At 47.0% G+C, this 14074-nt stretch overlaps 1 protein-coding gene across 1 annotated transcript in view; it reads left to right on the forward strand.

Moving 5' to 3' along the window:
• Positions 1-14074, forward strand: part of smg1 (SMG1 nonsense mediated mRNA decay associated PI3K related kinase) — a 53753-nt gene that overhangs the window by 10499 nt on the left and 29180 nt on the right. The window contains exons 10-28 of the mRNA XM_079282319.1: positions 102-275; positions 1308-1529; positions 1991-2092; positions 3050-3340; positions 4737-4867; positions 6050-6208; positions 6884-7002; positions 7098-7185; positions 7280-7381; positions 8078-8218; positions 8701-8927; positions 9152-9351; positions 9446-9607; positions 10209-10363; positions 10453-10586; positions 11675-11983; positions 12211-12352; positions 12707-12857; positions 13489-13609. Of these exons, the coding sequence (XP_079138445.1) occupies positions 102-275; positions 1308-1529; positions 1991-2092; positions 3050-3340; positions 4737-4867; positions 6050-6208; positions 6884-7002; positions 7098-7185; positions 7280-7381; positions 8078-8218; positions 8701-8927; positions 9152-9351; positions 9446-9607; positions 10209-10363; positions 10453-10586; positions 11675-11983; positions 12211-12352; positions 12707-12857; positions 13489-13609 (3130 nt within the window). The remainder of the gene's footprint in view (positions 1-101; positions 276-1307; positions 1530-1990; positions 2093-3049; positions 3341-4736; positions 4868-6049; positions 6209-6883; positions 7003-7097; positions 7186-7279; positions 7382-8077; positions 8219-8700; positions 8928-9151; positions 9352-9445; positions 9608-10208; positions 10364-10452; positions 10587-11674; positions 11984-12210; positions 12353-12706; positions 12858-13488; positions 13610-14074) is intronic.

Raw genomic sequence — 14074 nt, forward strand, 5'->3', positions numbered from 1 at the left:
CTCTGCTTCTGTCCAGCCACGCTCTAATGCCAGTTCTGCTGATTCTGATGAAATGTGTCAGTCAACAGAGCGGGCCTTGACTGCGCCTGTGCTCTGTTTAGGATCTGAACCATGGGATGGCAGGCGAGGTGCTGGATGAAGACATCCCCCCTCCCTCAGTGTCGCTGCCTAAGCTGGCAGCTCTACTGAGGGTTTTCAGTACAGTGGTCCGCAGCATCGGGGAGCGATTCAGCCCCTTCAGAGGACCCCCCATCACTGAGGCCTACGTCACCGACGTAAGAGCCACACCCAGCACCACCCGGGTCACTGTTCTAAGATCAGCTCCTCAGGGAAGATGAGGAGAGCAGCGTTGATATGTCACTCGCCGTATTCAGTTCCATTATCATTTTCACAAAATGTGATGTCAGTCAATGCAACGTAAATTATTTAGTCAAAGTTTGGGTCGCCAGTGATTGGTGCACAGACGCCGATCCAGCATCTTAGCCAGTATCTGAGTAACTTCTGGTACTGGCATGGGAGCAGCTTTAACAATGGAGTGTGATGATAATAGTTATCGGCCCTGATATTCCATATTGGTGCATCTTTACTCCTAATTCTTTTCCAATGAGAACAAAGCCAAGAATCAGAAGAATAAAAGGTTATTTTCTGTACAAGTAAACGCATCCTCACCTCGCAAACGAGCTTCGTCCTGCTGTGGTCTTTGTCTCTGCTCGGTCCCTGACATGCACCGCGCAGCAGAGACTGACGGGGAAACACACACACACACACACACACAACGATGTAGCAACCCGTTCCCCGCTGCTTTGTATCGGACACAAAATAGTGCCACGGACCTAAAGCCTCGTTACGCGGTGGGGAGAATGAGAACGGGCTGGAGGTTACATCCCCACGTGGGGTCCAAATGTTCTCTGCTGACGCCTGAACACGGCGCAATAATAAGAAGAGAGGAAGTCCAGGCAAAGGGTGGAGTGTCTGCCCATACAGACACCACCACACACTTCTAGTGGGTCGTAAATGATGATGCAGAGGGATTAGGGACCACACACATCAGTCTATACATTGGTTTTTTGCTATGTCAAAATGAATTTTCCCACAAATGTGTATTTATTTCTAAAATTTGCAGCAGCAAAATGATGAAATCTGTAAACTATGATTACATGAGAGGCACAGTTTTAATATCTACCTTGCTGCTACTTGGACGTTGGTAGAATGTGCTAATAAAGTTTTGTCATTCGGTCACTGACTGGACTGAAGTTAACGGTGCTTCTGAGGTGTCGCGGCCATTTGATTGTTCTTTCGTTCCTCAGGTGTTGAACCGGGTTCTGTCCTGTGTGACCACGGCGAAGCAGGTCCAGTTCTCTGAGCCGGTGCTCACAGCAGGGAATGAGTGTGTGGGCGTGTTGCTGGCCGGTGTGGAGCCCTGTGGTCAGCTGATGGAGGCCGTCCTAGCCTACGGTCTGGACCAGCTGGACTGCTGCCGGGCTTGCGGCCCTGAATACAACCTGGCAGTGCTCAGCCTCGTCACTCTGGTACCGCTGCTCTTTAGTCCACTCACTCCTGACCAAAGTTATCATCTGGATTATTTTCATCAGTATTTAGATTACAATTGTTTAGGGACCAAATATTTTACTGCACTGTCATATTTGGATAAACAGAGCACTGGTTTCACTTCCTGTAATGCTACATTCCTGCTCCTCTACATATTAGTTCTGCACCATTTTGGAAAAACTAAAAGTCATTTTAGTTGGTTTTTTTGTGTAGGAATAGGAATCATGAATACATTTATTAAGTTAAATGCACTTTGAGAGCAAAATTAGGAGTCTAGATCAGCAATTGTTTGCTTTTGTTTTATCATAAATGCATGAACTGTACAAAATTTAATAGAATTCCTGCAAAGCCGTAGCATTTTCAGAGGCTTTCCCAACGCAGGAGAGCAGCAGACCGTTTCCTGTAACATTTCCTTGAAGTGATTCTCTGCCTTTGCTTTCAGATCGTGGACCAGATCAACACAAAGCTGCCGGCGTCCTTTGTTGAGAAGTTGTTGGCGCCGGACTCCCAGCTGCTGAAGCTGCGCTTCCATAGAGAGAAAGAGGTGTGTGAGTGTGTGTTGCTTTGTCAAAAGAACTGTGTGAGAGGTTAACTAGGTGAGCTAAAGGGTGCTTTGCTGAGGTTGTAAGGTTTGCAAACACCACAGGGCCAAAAGTATGCGAGTACCCGAGCATCGCAGCTAGTGATGCACTGATCTGACTCTGTGAACGCTGTAGCCTCACTCTGGTGAAGAGACTGGCATCATTCTGTCATGTGGAACGCAGTGTCAAGCTTAAACAGAGTCAAACAAAACGTAACAATTACATACATATAATATGTATCATATAAATCTACTGATGTATTGAAATAAGGATACTAGATCGGCACATTGCCATCGTTACCCAATCCAGTGATGGACCGATAGTCTCTGTGCATCTCCAGCCATATATCATAGTTGAAGATGGTTGATGGTAAAACCATTAATATACACTCAAAACTGTGCCAAGATAACACCCCCCCACCATTACACCACCACCACCACCAGCCTGACCCGTTCACACACGGTCTCTGCTGCTGTAGCCTGTCTGCTTCAAGATTCCACATGTTGTGCGTTCAGAGATGGTGTTCTGCATACCGTGGAAGTAACGAGTGGTTATTTGAGTTACTGTTGCCTTTCTATCAGCTCCAACCACTCTGCCCATTCCCCTCTGACCTCCGACACCAGCATCTTGGTCCACACAACTGCCGCTCACTGGATATTTCCTCTTTTTCGGACCGTTCTCTGTAAACCCTAGAGATGGTTGTGGGTGAACATCCCAGTAGATCAGCAGTTTTTGAAATACTCAGGAGAAGCAGGGGAAACATACCCAGAGTACAGGGGATCAGTCAGGGTGAGGGCTGCTGTTTTTATGGTTACGGTTAGGTTGGATGAAATTAAAATAAAACAATGCAATGTCTTCAAATGTTTGCTGTGTGTGTGTGTGTGTGTGTGTGTGTGTGTGCGCATGCATGGACTCCACAGGTGATGTCAGCTGTTCATAGTGTGTACCAGGCACTGCTGAGCCTGAAGAACATTCCCACCCTGGAGGCAGCTTATAAACTGGTTTTGGGTGAGATGGCGTGTGCCCTGTCCAGCCTGATGGGAACCCTGGAACCCAGTGGGGGGGCCCCAGCAGCCAGCAGCCCCTGCATCAGCATCCAGCACCCTGCTTTTGCATCCCTCACCCTGTCCCAGGAGAAGGCCCAGTTCACCCTCATATTCAACCTCAGCACCCTCACCACCATCGGCAACACCAGGAACTCTCTCATTGGGGTAAGCCGCTGTTGTTCACTGCAGGGCGCTCTGAGTCCTCCTCCGGTGACATGGCACAGGTAGCACTGGTACATGAGACATGACACGTCTTCAACATGTCTAAATGCCCTGGTGCCTCTATGGATTACTACCATATCTAATGCTGATGTCACGGTTATTGTCAGAGCAAATATCAGGGTTTTAAGTTTTTCACGATTATTAACTTGAATATTTGTCACTAAAATATGTATCAACATCAACTATGTCCGACTACTTTATGAATCTTCTACAGCGGTTATTTGCATAAAAACACAATTCAAATGATTATAAGATGAAAGATTGTTTGTATGAATTAAAACATCTTGTCATTAGTAGTGTGAAGTATTATAAACGGGTCATAATTCATCTCTAATATCTATTTCATATTGCTGTGAAAACATCTTCAAACAACTGGATTTAATAAGTTTCTCACCAAATGTAACATTTGAACACATCATGGTGATGTTGTGATTTACTTTCGTCCAACACTGATTTTCCTGAACGCACCATGATGGAACCTCCGTCCGTAAGCTGTTGGCAGCGTTACATTCCAGACAAAGTACAGCAGAATACTTCATGCATCGTCTCCGGAGGTTTCTCTGTGCACTCATCCGCAGCACACGGCACTCAGGCCTGCTTATATTACCTAAGACCCACCCTCTTAAGAGTGGTAACCAATCGAACATAGGGCTATATATGTGCTGATATACAACCTCACACAATATACAAAACACTAACTTAACACCGTACAGAGAAAAGTCTCAACACAAAATGCATCTCTAGGCAGTAAAGTGGTGGAAGCATCGTTAAACCCACTGTCCTGAGAAATCTCAAGCTATGTTTGCGGCAACTTTATCTCTGTTGTACGACAGACAACTGTTAACGGATGAATCAAATAATCTACGGACAAGATCTGCAGACCCCCAGATAATATATAATGATGATTAAAAGGATAGCGCCGCATTTTCAATTGGTATGAATTTTTGACGCTATCGCAAGAAATCTTGTGATATCTTATCTCCTTGTTCATATAGCCGTCCGGCCAAGTGCATGTGAGTGCATGTGAGCGTGCCCCACTGATTTAGCTCACAGCCTCCACTCTGCACTGCTCTAATACGGTGGTTACAGCTGATAAGGTCACGGAAGGGTAGCAGTTCTACTTATAACATCATAATATTTTAAGGGCTGTGCACTATATTTGCTTTTTAACATATTGGATTCATTTAAATGAGCTATAAGTGCAGCAGACAAACACCATGTAATGTGTGGGAAAACCAATTACGCCTGTAATGTAGAAAAGAAAAGAAAAGCTGTCTGTGCCGCTGCATTAGAAGATGAATGTCTGTTTCATGTGTTGAAGTGTGTTTCATGTGTTTAGATGTGGGCGCTGTCTCCAACGGTCTTCGCTCTGCTCAGTCACAATCTGATGCTGGTCCACTCTGAGTTAGCGGTCTACTACCCTGCCATCCAGTACGCTGTACTCTACACCCTGTACTCTCACTGCACCAGGTAATGTCTGAGCCACGCACACACCTGTACTGTCCTCTACAGCATTCTGAATGTTATGCACCTCGGAACGTTTGAAAGTTACTGCTTCTGGAAACTGAGCGTGCACCCTTCATGAAACAACATGCTAATAGTGCTGCCCCACGGCCTTCGTCCCAAAGCCTCAATGACTGGCTGAGATAGCCACTAAATAAACTTTAATAGTGGAGATGGCCTTCCCCTTATCTACTAATTCTTTCAAGAAACACAGCAGGCACTGAACACCTGAAAAGGAATGGCGTCCCTCAGCTCGCACCACTCCTCAAAACCCATCCACTTCCCACCGGAGAGCCCTTGCACTCTGAATGGTGTCAATGAGCCCTGCAGGCAGGCCTGGAAAGGAGGCTTTGATGTGCAAACATGACCCAGGGTCAGCCAGCGATGCCTGAGCATGTTCAGCACCCATGCAAGCTATGCACATTAGATGAGGCTCCATGCCTGAGATGGACACCCCGCACAGATGGGATGCAGCCTCTTCGGCCTTCGGTTCCGACCCTTTGGTTAGCGGGTTAGTGGCTCAGCCTAGATGAGCTGATGGAGCGATAGTTTCTTCACAGGAAGAAAGTGAGGATGATTTGCGAGGGGGCGGTCAACTGTGGCAATAGGAGGGGATGTGGTCGTAGCACAGATGTGGTGTCATTGGAGTTTCATGCCAAGGCGATTCCCTCGGAGGCTATCCTTACCTTAATAAGAAGTTTAACACGGCTACGTTACCACAGTTTCAGTGTCTGAAAGCTAAGGTGGCCTTCAGGTAATGTAGAAGCACAAAGAGCCAGTCTTTGATTTGTCCGTTCTGGGCTACTGTAGAGACGTGGTGGTGTAACATGGCTGGGTATGCAACATTTTATATTCTGATTTAGATACCTTAAATTTGATAAGGATACCACAACAATAATTCTTGTGTATGCTAACGATTGATCAACTTATTGGTCGTTGTAGTCGTTTCTTCAATGCTTTCCAATACCCAGTCCGAGCCGCTGCTGATGTAGATATGAAGGGCTCATTGTAAGCTAACAAAAGCACAGCAGGTGACTACAATAATGAAAACATATGAATGAATATTATAATCCTTTCCTGCACTGAATACGAGTAACATGTTGCTGCTGCACTGTGGTTTACTCTCGTCTCTTCTGTTGGTTTGTCCAGGCACGATCATTTCATCTCATCCAGCCTGTCCTCTTCTCCCTCCCTGTTCGATGGCGCCGTCATCAGCACTGTGACCACGGCAACAAAGAAACATTTCGGCACACTGCTGAGTCTTCTGGGAGGTCTGCTGGCCAAGGAGCACCTCTACCCCGAAGCCAGGTTCTTTAACATGCCAATTTACACAACTTAGAAGTGGGACAAGACATGTCTTCGCAAGTTACATGATCATTACTTGCATAGTTTCATCAATGCCGAAGAAAGACTCGTCCACATGGACAGCTGTGCCCTCTTAGTGCCACTTTGGTCTTGATCCAGTAGGAGTCACTGCGGGGCTTCCCAACAACAATGTGACTGCTGTAGCGGGTTACATCAGCTCTCTTGAGTCAGCACACATGGTCGGCTGCACAGCTCCTAATGGAATGAGAATCACAGTTCTCAAGCTCAGGGAAAGCCTTTATTCTTTCTCTAACAAATTGGCTGTGAAAGTGTCCGACAAAGAAATACAGCAAGCGTATGGACTTCTAGCACCAACGCGGCCCATGTGTGGATGGATTATAAAGCAGGTCTAGATGCTATATAAATACTGTGACAGTATGAAAGCGCTCCCCAGAGAAGTGCACACGGTCCCTATTCAAACGGTTCCTTTAAATGGGCCATCAGAACTTAGGGTTGTAATGTCACAGCTAGAAGCTGCACTCAACTCTTTGTGTTTGACACGAGTCCTCGACTGCACTGCACTGTGAGGACGCAACAGGAGCAGATGAAGAACACGCCTTTTTCATGTGTTCAAGAAGCAGCTCATGTGTGTGGGACCCCTTTGTGTTGGTCTGTCAGGCGGCTGCTGCTGACCTGGGCTCAGGAGATCTCTGTGCTGATGAAGAAGTCGGACACCTACAGCCCTCTCTTCTCCCTGCCCTCCTTCAACAAGTTCTGCAGGGGGCTGCTGGCTAACGGTGAGCCCCAAATGGCCAAAACTCATTCATGTTGTGTTTCCCTACGGGCTGACGGGCGATATCCTTGACATTTGTTGTTCAATTTTCTTCCTTAGGTCTTAATGAGGACCAAAGTATCTGCCTTCAGACCTGCCACAGTTTACAGGTCCTCTCCTCGTCCCTGTCCACAGAGCTGCTGCAGAGGTGAACCTCATAAGCGTGAAGTTGTTCCAGGCCATGTTTAACAGTTGATCTGGACAGGAGGCAGGATTTCTTACTGCTCCGTATCTTCCACTAGGTGTGTGGATGTCTCCAGAGTCCAGTTGGTCCACTCAGCAGTGAGAGTGAGGCAGGCCTATGGCAAGCTGCTCAGGACAATCCCCCTTGATGTGGCTTTAAGGTAAGTCTCATTGTACCACTGGAAAGCCTCTCCAGTGTCCTCCACATACCAAACTCCTTTCACATCTTGTGTATAGGATACAGTCGGGGATACCATGCCTGAGGTTTAACAAAGTTCAAACTGAAGGAAGTTCTGGTGTTCTGAGAGTCTGTCAGTCTGGTTATCAGCTGCAACCGCCGTATGAGAGCGGTGCAGACAACTAGTGGGGCATGCTCACGTGCACACTCACGTGCACTAACACAGCAAACTCCCACGCAGAATACAACGGTCGTCAGTTTAGGAAAGTGGCTCCCCCTTGTTGAAAATTCTCTATATTGGTGAAGTAGTATTATGAATTCAGAAGCTTTGTAAACCGTATTGAAACAGGATTCAAACTCCAGCAGCTGATGACTGAGTTCCTCACTGGTCGGTGAAGAGGACGCTGCATTAGACGGTGTAAAACAGTCAATAGAATATGTTGACAGTAAAACAGGCATTTGTTTTTCAAAAAGTGTGAATTGCAACCATGAAGGGTCTCTGAGCATACAGTCATCAATGAGCACAAACAAATATTTCGCTGGTGGGTCCCAGACAGAGACAGATGCACACACTCACAAGCAACCAAATACATCATCTCCTGGTGGACATGATTCATGTTTTCACCCGGTTGAATGTATGCCTTATCAATTATGTGTGTGTGACTGCGTCTGTCCACAGTAACCACAGCCACCCGGAGATGCGGGAGATCTCACTGGCCATCCGTCACCACATGAGCCGAGCACCCAGCAGCACCTTCCACCCCCAGGACTTCAGCGACCTCATCAGCTTCATCTTGTATGGAGTCCTGCACCGTGGAGGGTACACGACACAGCGACCAGCTGCATAGATTTTACACAGACGCTGTTATCTCTGTTAGCAGGCCTTTTTCTTTTGGAGTTGGAGAGGATATTTAAAGTGCACTATTGTTACCAATTTTAATTATGGCAGCATGCAAATGTCAGCTTATTTCTAATAATTTTCTACTTGTTTCATTAATGCTAATCATACTTCTTGTACTTCTAGTACTATGTTATCTGATTTCATGTTTATTGGATAAGGGCGGTGTCATTTAACATAGTTCCACTACAGAGCATGAAACTGATGAGCTGCTTTTCTAGTTTTTGATCATTTTCAACTCTTGTCCCTAGTTGGGCTTTTACATGTACAGTTTAATAAAGACACACAGCTCTCTATATCATGAAAGCACAATACACTTCAAATATGGAAACATGCCACAATACATATTCATGCGCCACACACGTTGAACACATTCATGCTGAGTTTGCGTCCTCTATCCACAGCAAGGATCCCTGGCTGGAGCGTCTGTACTACAGCTGCCAGCGGCTGGAGAAACGGGACGGCCGAGGAGGTGTGGACGGCAGCAGGCCCGGCGCGGTGCCGCGGGTGCTGCTGAAGACCGAGGCGGTGCTGTGGCAGTGGGCAGTGTGGGAGGCCGCACAGTTCACTGTACTGTCCAAACTCCGGACCCCTCTGGGCCGAGCTCAAGACACCTTTCAGACCATTGAAGGTAAACGCACAGCTTCCAGCTGGTCTTCAGTGACTGGAACTAGGTCCGACCTCGGACATCTCCGTGCAAATGCTGAAGATTGTTTTGCTGAAGAGTCTTTTGAATATTGTTGGTAGACAGTAGATGGATGACAGAGTACTAAGGAGTAAGAGATGTGGAATGACAACAACGTAGGTCCCTCGTTGGGAACAAGCCACCTTCTCACCTGTGTCCCTGTGCTTCAGGTATGATCCGGAGCCTGGCTGCCCACAGTCTGAACCCAGAGCAGGACGTGGGAGCGTGGGCTGGTGCCGGAGGGGATGGGGATTGCCACCACTCGAATCAGCTCCGCCTCGCTCTGCTGCTTCAGTACGTGGAGAACCTGGAGAAGCTGATGTACAACGCCTATGAGGGCTGCGCCAACGCTCTCACTGCCCCACCAAAGGTGTGCAATAGAACGCTCCACCGTGGGTTACAGACTGCAGTGTTCCACGTGCGACTAACTCGTTAAAATGGGTCCCACCTCCTTTGTGTCTCAGGGCATCAGGACATTCTTCCACACCAACCGGCAGACATGCCAAGACTGGCTGACGAGGATCCGCCTGGCGCTCATGAGAGTGGGTCTTCTGTCTGGCCAGCCTGCCGTAACCATTCGCCACGGCTTTGACCTGCTGACAGAGATTAAGAACAGCGGCACACAGGTTTGTACAAGACTATAAGTACACTGCTAGGGTGCTGTCGCTTTACGGCTGTTCAGCTCTGCTTCTCAACTCATCGTGTGTGTGTGTGTGTGGGTGTGTGTGTGTGCACATATCTATACACACACACATATATATATATATATATGTGTGTGGGTGTGTGTGTGTGCACATATCTATACACACACACATATATATATATATATATATATATATATATATATATATATATATGTATATATATCTATACACACATATATATCTATACACACACATGCATGTATGCATGTATGCATGTATGCATGAACCACATGTGGTAAGAACCACATGTGGTAAGAACCACATGTGGGTTAGGGTTAGGGTTAGGGTTAGGGTTAGGGTTAGGTTAAGAACCACATGCATGTGGTAAGAACCACATGCATGTGGTAAGAACCACATGCATGTGGTAAGAACCACATGCATGTGGTAAGAACCACATGCATGTGGTAAGAACCACATGCATGTGGTAAGAACCACATGCATGTGGTAAGAACCACATGCATGTGGTAAGAACCACATGCATGTGGTTCTTTGATCGTGTGGCATATTTTGGTGTGCTCATCAGGGTCCGGAGCTGGAGGTTCCTCTGACATTGCTGGTGGAGGCTCTGTGTGAGCTGCGGTGTCCTGAGGCCATCCAGGGCCTGGCAGCCTGGAGCCTCATCACCACCGGTAGGAGTCCGGGCTGGCTGTCGTCAGTGGCCCTGCAGGCTGAAGGGCGGTAAGCACCGCTCAGCAAGATACTCCACTAAACCATCCATTTGCACATGTCTTTGGTTGTCCTCTACTAAATAGTGTGTGTGTGTATAGATTTGAGAAGGCAGCTCTGGAGTATCAAGACCAGCTGTCTGCGGTCACAGGGATGGACTGCAGCATCAAGATCTCTGAATGCTGTCTACTCAAACTCTCCAGCAACACCAGCAGCCCCAATCACACCAGCAACGGTAAGCAGTCCACGTCAAACAGAATACCATGCATTCATCAAGCTATCAGCATTATACAAGAGTTGAAAGCTCCACCTTGAACAGACGTGATGTAAATGTAGCTACATCGGGCCGATGATGCCTCTCTTTCACTGGAAGTACCACTTGAATGCAGGACTTTTACTGAGCGGTATTCATACTTTCACTATTAATAGTTCAATGAAATCCTCCGGTCCTAGCTGAGTTAGCTTAGCTTCCGTCCTGGCTCTCCTCTTGGTGTTTTGTGCGGCAGGTCTTGCTGGATGGTCCACCATGGGTGATGACTGTCTCGAGGTCCACTCCCCTCATGAATCTAACCCCAACGCTTCTTTCTCCGATGTTCATGAGTGCATTCTGTCTTATGACATAAATGCTCCAGTAATAAACACCAAAAGACTACAAATTAAGACAAAAATGCAGCAGAATTCATGGGATGTCCCGGCCCACAGCATGTAAACGATTAGAGGAAAGGTGTTACTAAAGCAGGGCTGCATCTGTCTGTCCAATAGGGATGTCTAGTACTGGTCACATGTCACTGTTTAGTCAACAAGCCGTATTCCTGGGATCATTCTTTTATGTGTGAGGTAACGTCAGGCTTGACTTAAACATATAAATATGCTGAATTGTTTAAAATGAAGGAATCCGATACCAGACCGGCCCATTGTCGGTGCATCTCTAAACCGCCCCTGAAAACACACCCAAGTCAGTTACTCGCGGTTTAGTGACATCCGTTTTATTGTGACTTTAATCGTGTATTCTATTGTTTTGTGATGTGTTTTGTTTGGCTGCTGTGGCCAAGTCTCTCTGGTAAAATAGATTTTGATCTCAATGGGTCTTCCTGGGTCAAATATATTGGTGAAAGACACTTACAGCAGGTTTTTTCCAAATACCGTAGTAGCATTTGTAGCTTGTTAAGCCATAACAGCTCAGTTGAAAAGTAGAGCATGGATTGAATTAGCGGCGGTCTTCTGCTGGCAGTCCCGTTATTAGTTGTGACTTGCAGCACTGGAATCAAAGGACTGCTGCTCAGTGTGGTTGTTCTGTGTGTGGGGGGTGCTTCCTCTGGAAAGGTGACGGCAGGAAGACGGTGCTGCTTAAGTCCAGCGAGTGCTCTCCCGAGGTGATCAACTTCCTGGCCAACAAAGCGTGCCAGTGTTACGTGGCCCTCTGCGATTGGGCCTCTGTTAAGGAGTGGCAGGCCACCATCCACGCCCTCAAACAGAACTCCAGCAATCCAGTCAGCATCAACCTGAGGACGGATTTCAACTACATCCAGGCTCTGAGCCGCTTTGAGGAGGGAGACCTGGCAGAGTGTGGAGCTCAGCTGGAGCTGCTGCCCGGAGAGGACTGCTCGCTGTCCAGCACCAAGGACAAGCTGGGTGAGTGCGCTTCAGGACCGAGTCCAACGGCTTTCAAACCTTTTAAAACATCCTAAATGGAGTTTACCCTTCAAGATGCGTTAAAGGAATAGATGAATACTAAATAGTCTTTAGTCTAACAAGACAGAATATCACCATCACCATGTTTAATCAAACGAACTTCATTGCAGATGAGTTTGTACATGTGTTTTCTAAAAACTCAACGTGTGTGTGTGTGTGTGGTACAGATCTGAAGAGGCTTCTGCCCTCTATGAGTCCAGATCCAACTGAGCTGCAGAGAGCCATCGAGGTGCAGCTCCTTCGCAGCGCCGTTAGCGCCATGACGAAAGCAAATCAACAGCCGGAGCAGAGGACCGCAGCCAACCCAGAGTGAGTGAGAGAGAGGTGCACTGGACACAGAAACACGTCTCTGGTCCTGAAGGGCTCAGGGATCCAGGCTACTCTTATGGGTGGGCGATGATAGAACAGAGCTCGTTGGTGTGACGTGCTGTCTGACCTCAGACAGTCAGTGTTTTACATGGCTGTAAACACAGAAAGTGCCATCGTTTTGAAACAAACGGTCTAAAAACACGGGTCACTGTCTTGGCTTACTGGTCACTGTGTGTTGAGCTTCAGGAGAACTTTGTTGTTGTTGAAATAGTTTTGTAAACATCGATGTGCACGTTCCTTTTAAATGCCAGAGTTCTGCGGTCTCTTACATAATCATGTGATGTGATGTTGCAGCACGTTGGTGCGCTGCCTGAAACAGACTGGACGCATATGCTTGGGTCCTCTCCGCCTGTCCACCCTCACTCTGTCCGACGCCCTGCCCACGCTGCCCACCCTGCAGCTCCACTGCACCGCCACGCTGGAGAACACGCTCACGGGACAAGAGGTGTGTACGCCCTTACTTTACATCCCGTTATATGTACAGAACTGACTGCCACTGATTGGTAAAATACAAACAGCAGTTATGTTCTAAAGCACAAACAGATGATTGACTGTGGAGACAGACTCTCTTAGTTTCACTTTCCTCCTCTACATTTCATTTACTACATCCAACATGCATCAGTGCTTGTGTGCCGCAGTGAAAGACGGAACCTACGGTTTGAACCGAATGCTTTACTCCTGTGCCACCAACCGGTAACAAAGGATTGATAACCAGAGTTAAAGCTGCACTTACCTCACTGTCCCCGTGAGGGAGCTTCAGGGTTGACCCTTGGTTTTCTCACTTTGACGGTGGTTAGATCGCCAGGTAACTCCTGCTGCACAGCAGTTAGTCTAGTGACAGTCAGAGCTGGTGTGCAGGTCGTAGCATAATATTACCCTCGTGAATGTCGTAATGGAGCCTCAAAGCAACACAGTTTAAAGTGAATGCATGAAAAGGCTCATCACATCACTGCCCCATCTAGTGGATCTAGAACTACAGTAACTGTAACTACATGTGTGTATGTAGGCTATTCTCAGGGCATGGAGCCTCTGACCATGTTGAGTTCCACCATGTGTGTTGTGTGTATTGGTTGCAGGACTGCGTGATTCCTTTGTGCAGTGAGGCTCTGAGTTCTTGTAAGCAACAGGATGTGCAGCCTTTCCTTCAGGCCCTCAGATACACCATGTTCCAGAGGCAACTCCTCCACAAACTCAAAGGTAACGGTCAGTGACTATACCAGGTGGGTTGGCAGTAGTGCTGCGATGGATCAACTCACGGTTCGGATCCGAGTCACAGATCTGATCAACACAGAAGATAAAAGGGAACAAATCTAATGTTTAGAGATCCCTGACCATGTTTTATTAGCCACCGATACTAATTTCTCATCACTGATGATCAATATTGGCAGATCCAGAGTCCTTTGTTTGGTTATAGCAGCTGGTCTACAAGGCTCCGTCCCAAAAATCATTTCAACCGCTCTGAAGTCAGTTAACCGCCCACTATTCTCAATGTTATCTCTTTACTTAGTTATAGTCATCTATAGTGTTTTCATTTCTTCATAAAAACACACAATTCAAAAGATAAGGAAATTAAAGATTGTATTTTTATGGATTAAAACACATCTTGTCATTAGTAGTTTTAATGATGTATTATAAGCTGCTTAGTGTTAATCACCAACATTT

This window comes from Melanostigma gelatinosum, assembly GCF_949748355.1.
Source record: "Melanostigma gelatinosum genome assembly, chromosome: 13".
In the NCBI taxonomy this organism is placed as follows: Eukaryota; Metazoa; Chordata; class Actinopteri; order Perciformes; family Zoarcidae; genus Melanostigma; species Melanostigma gelatinosum.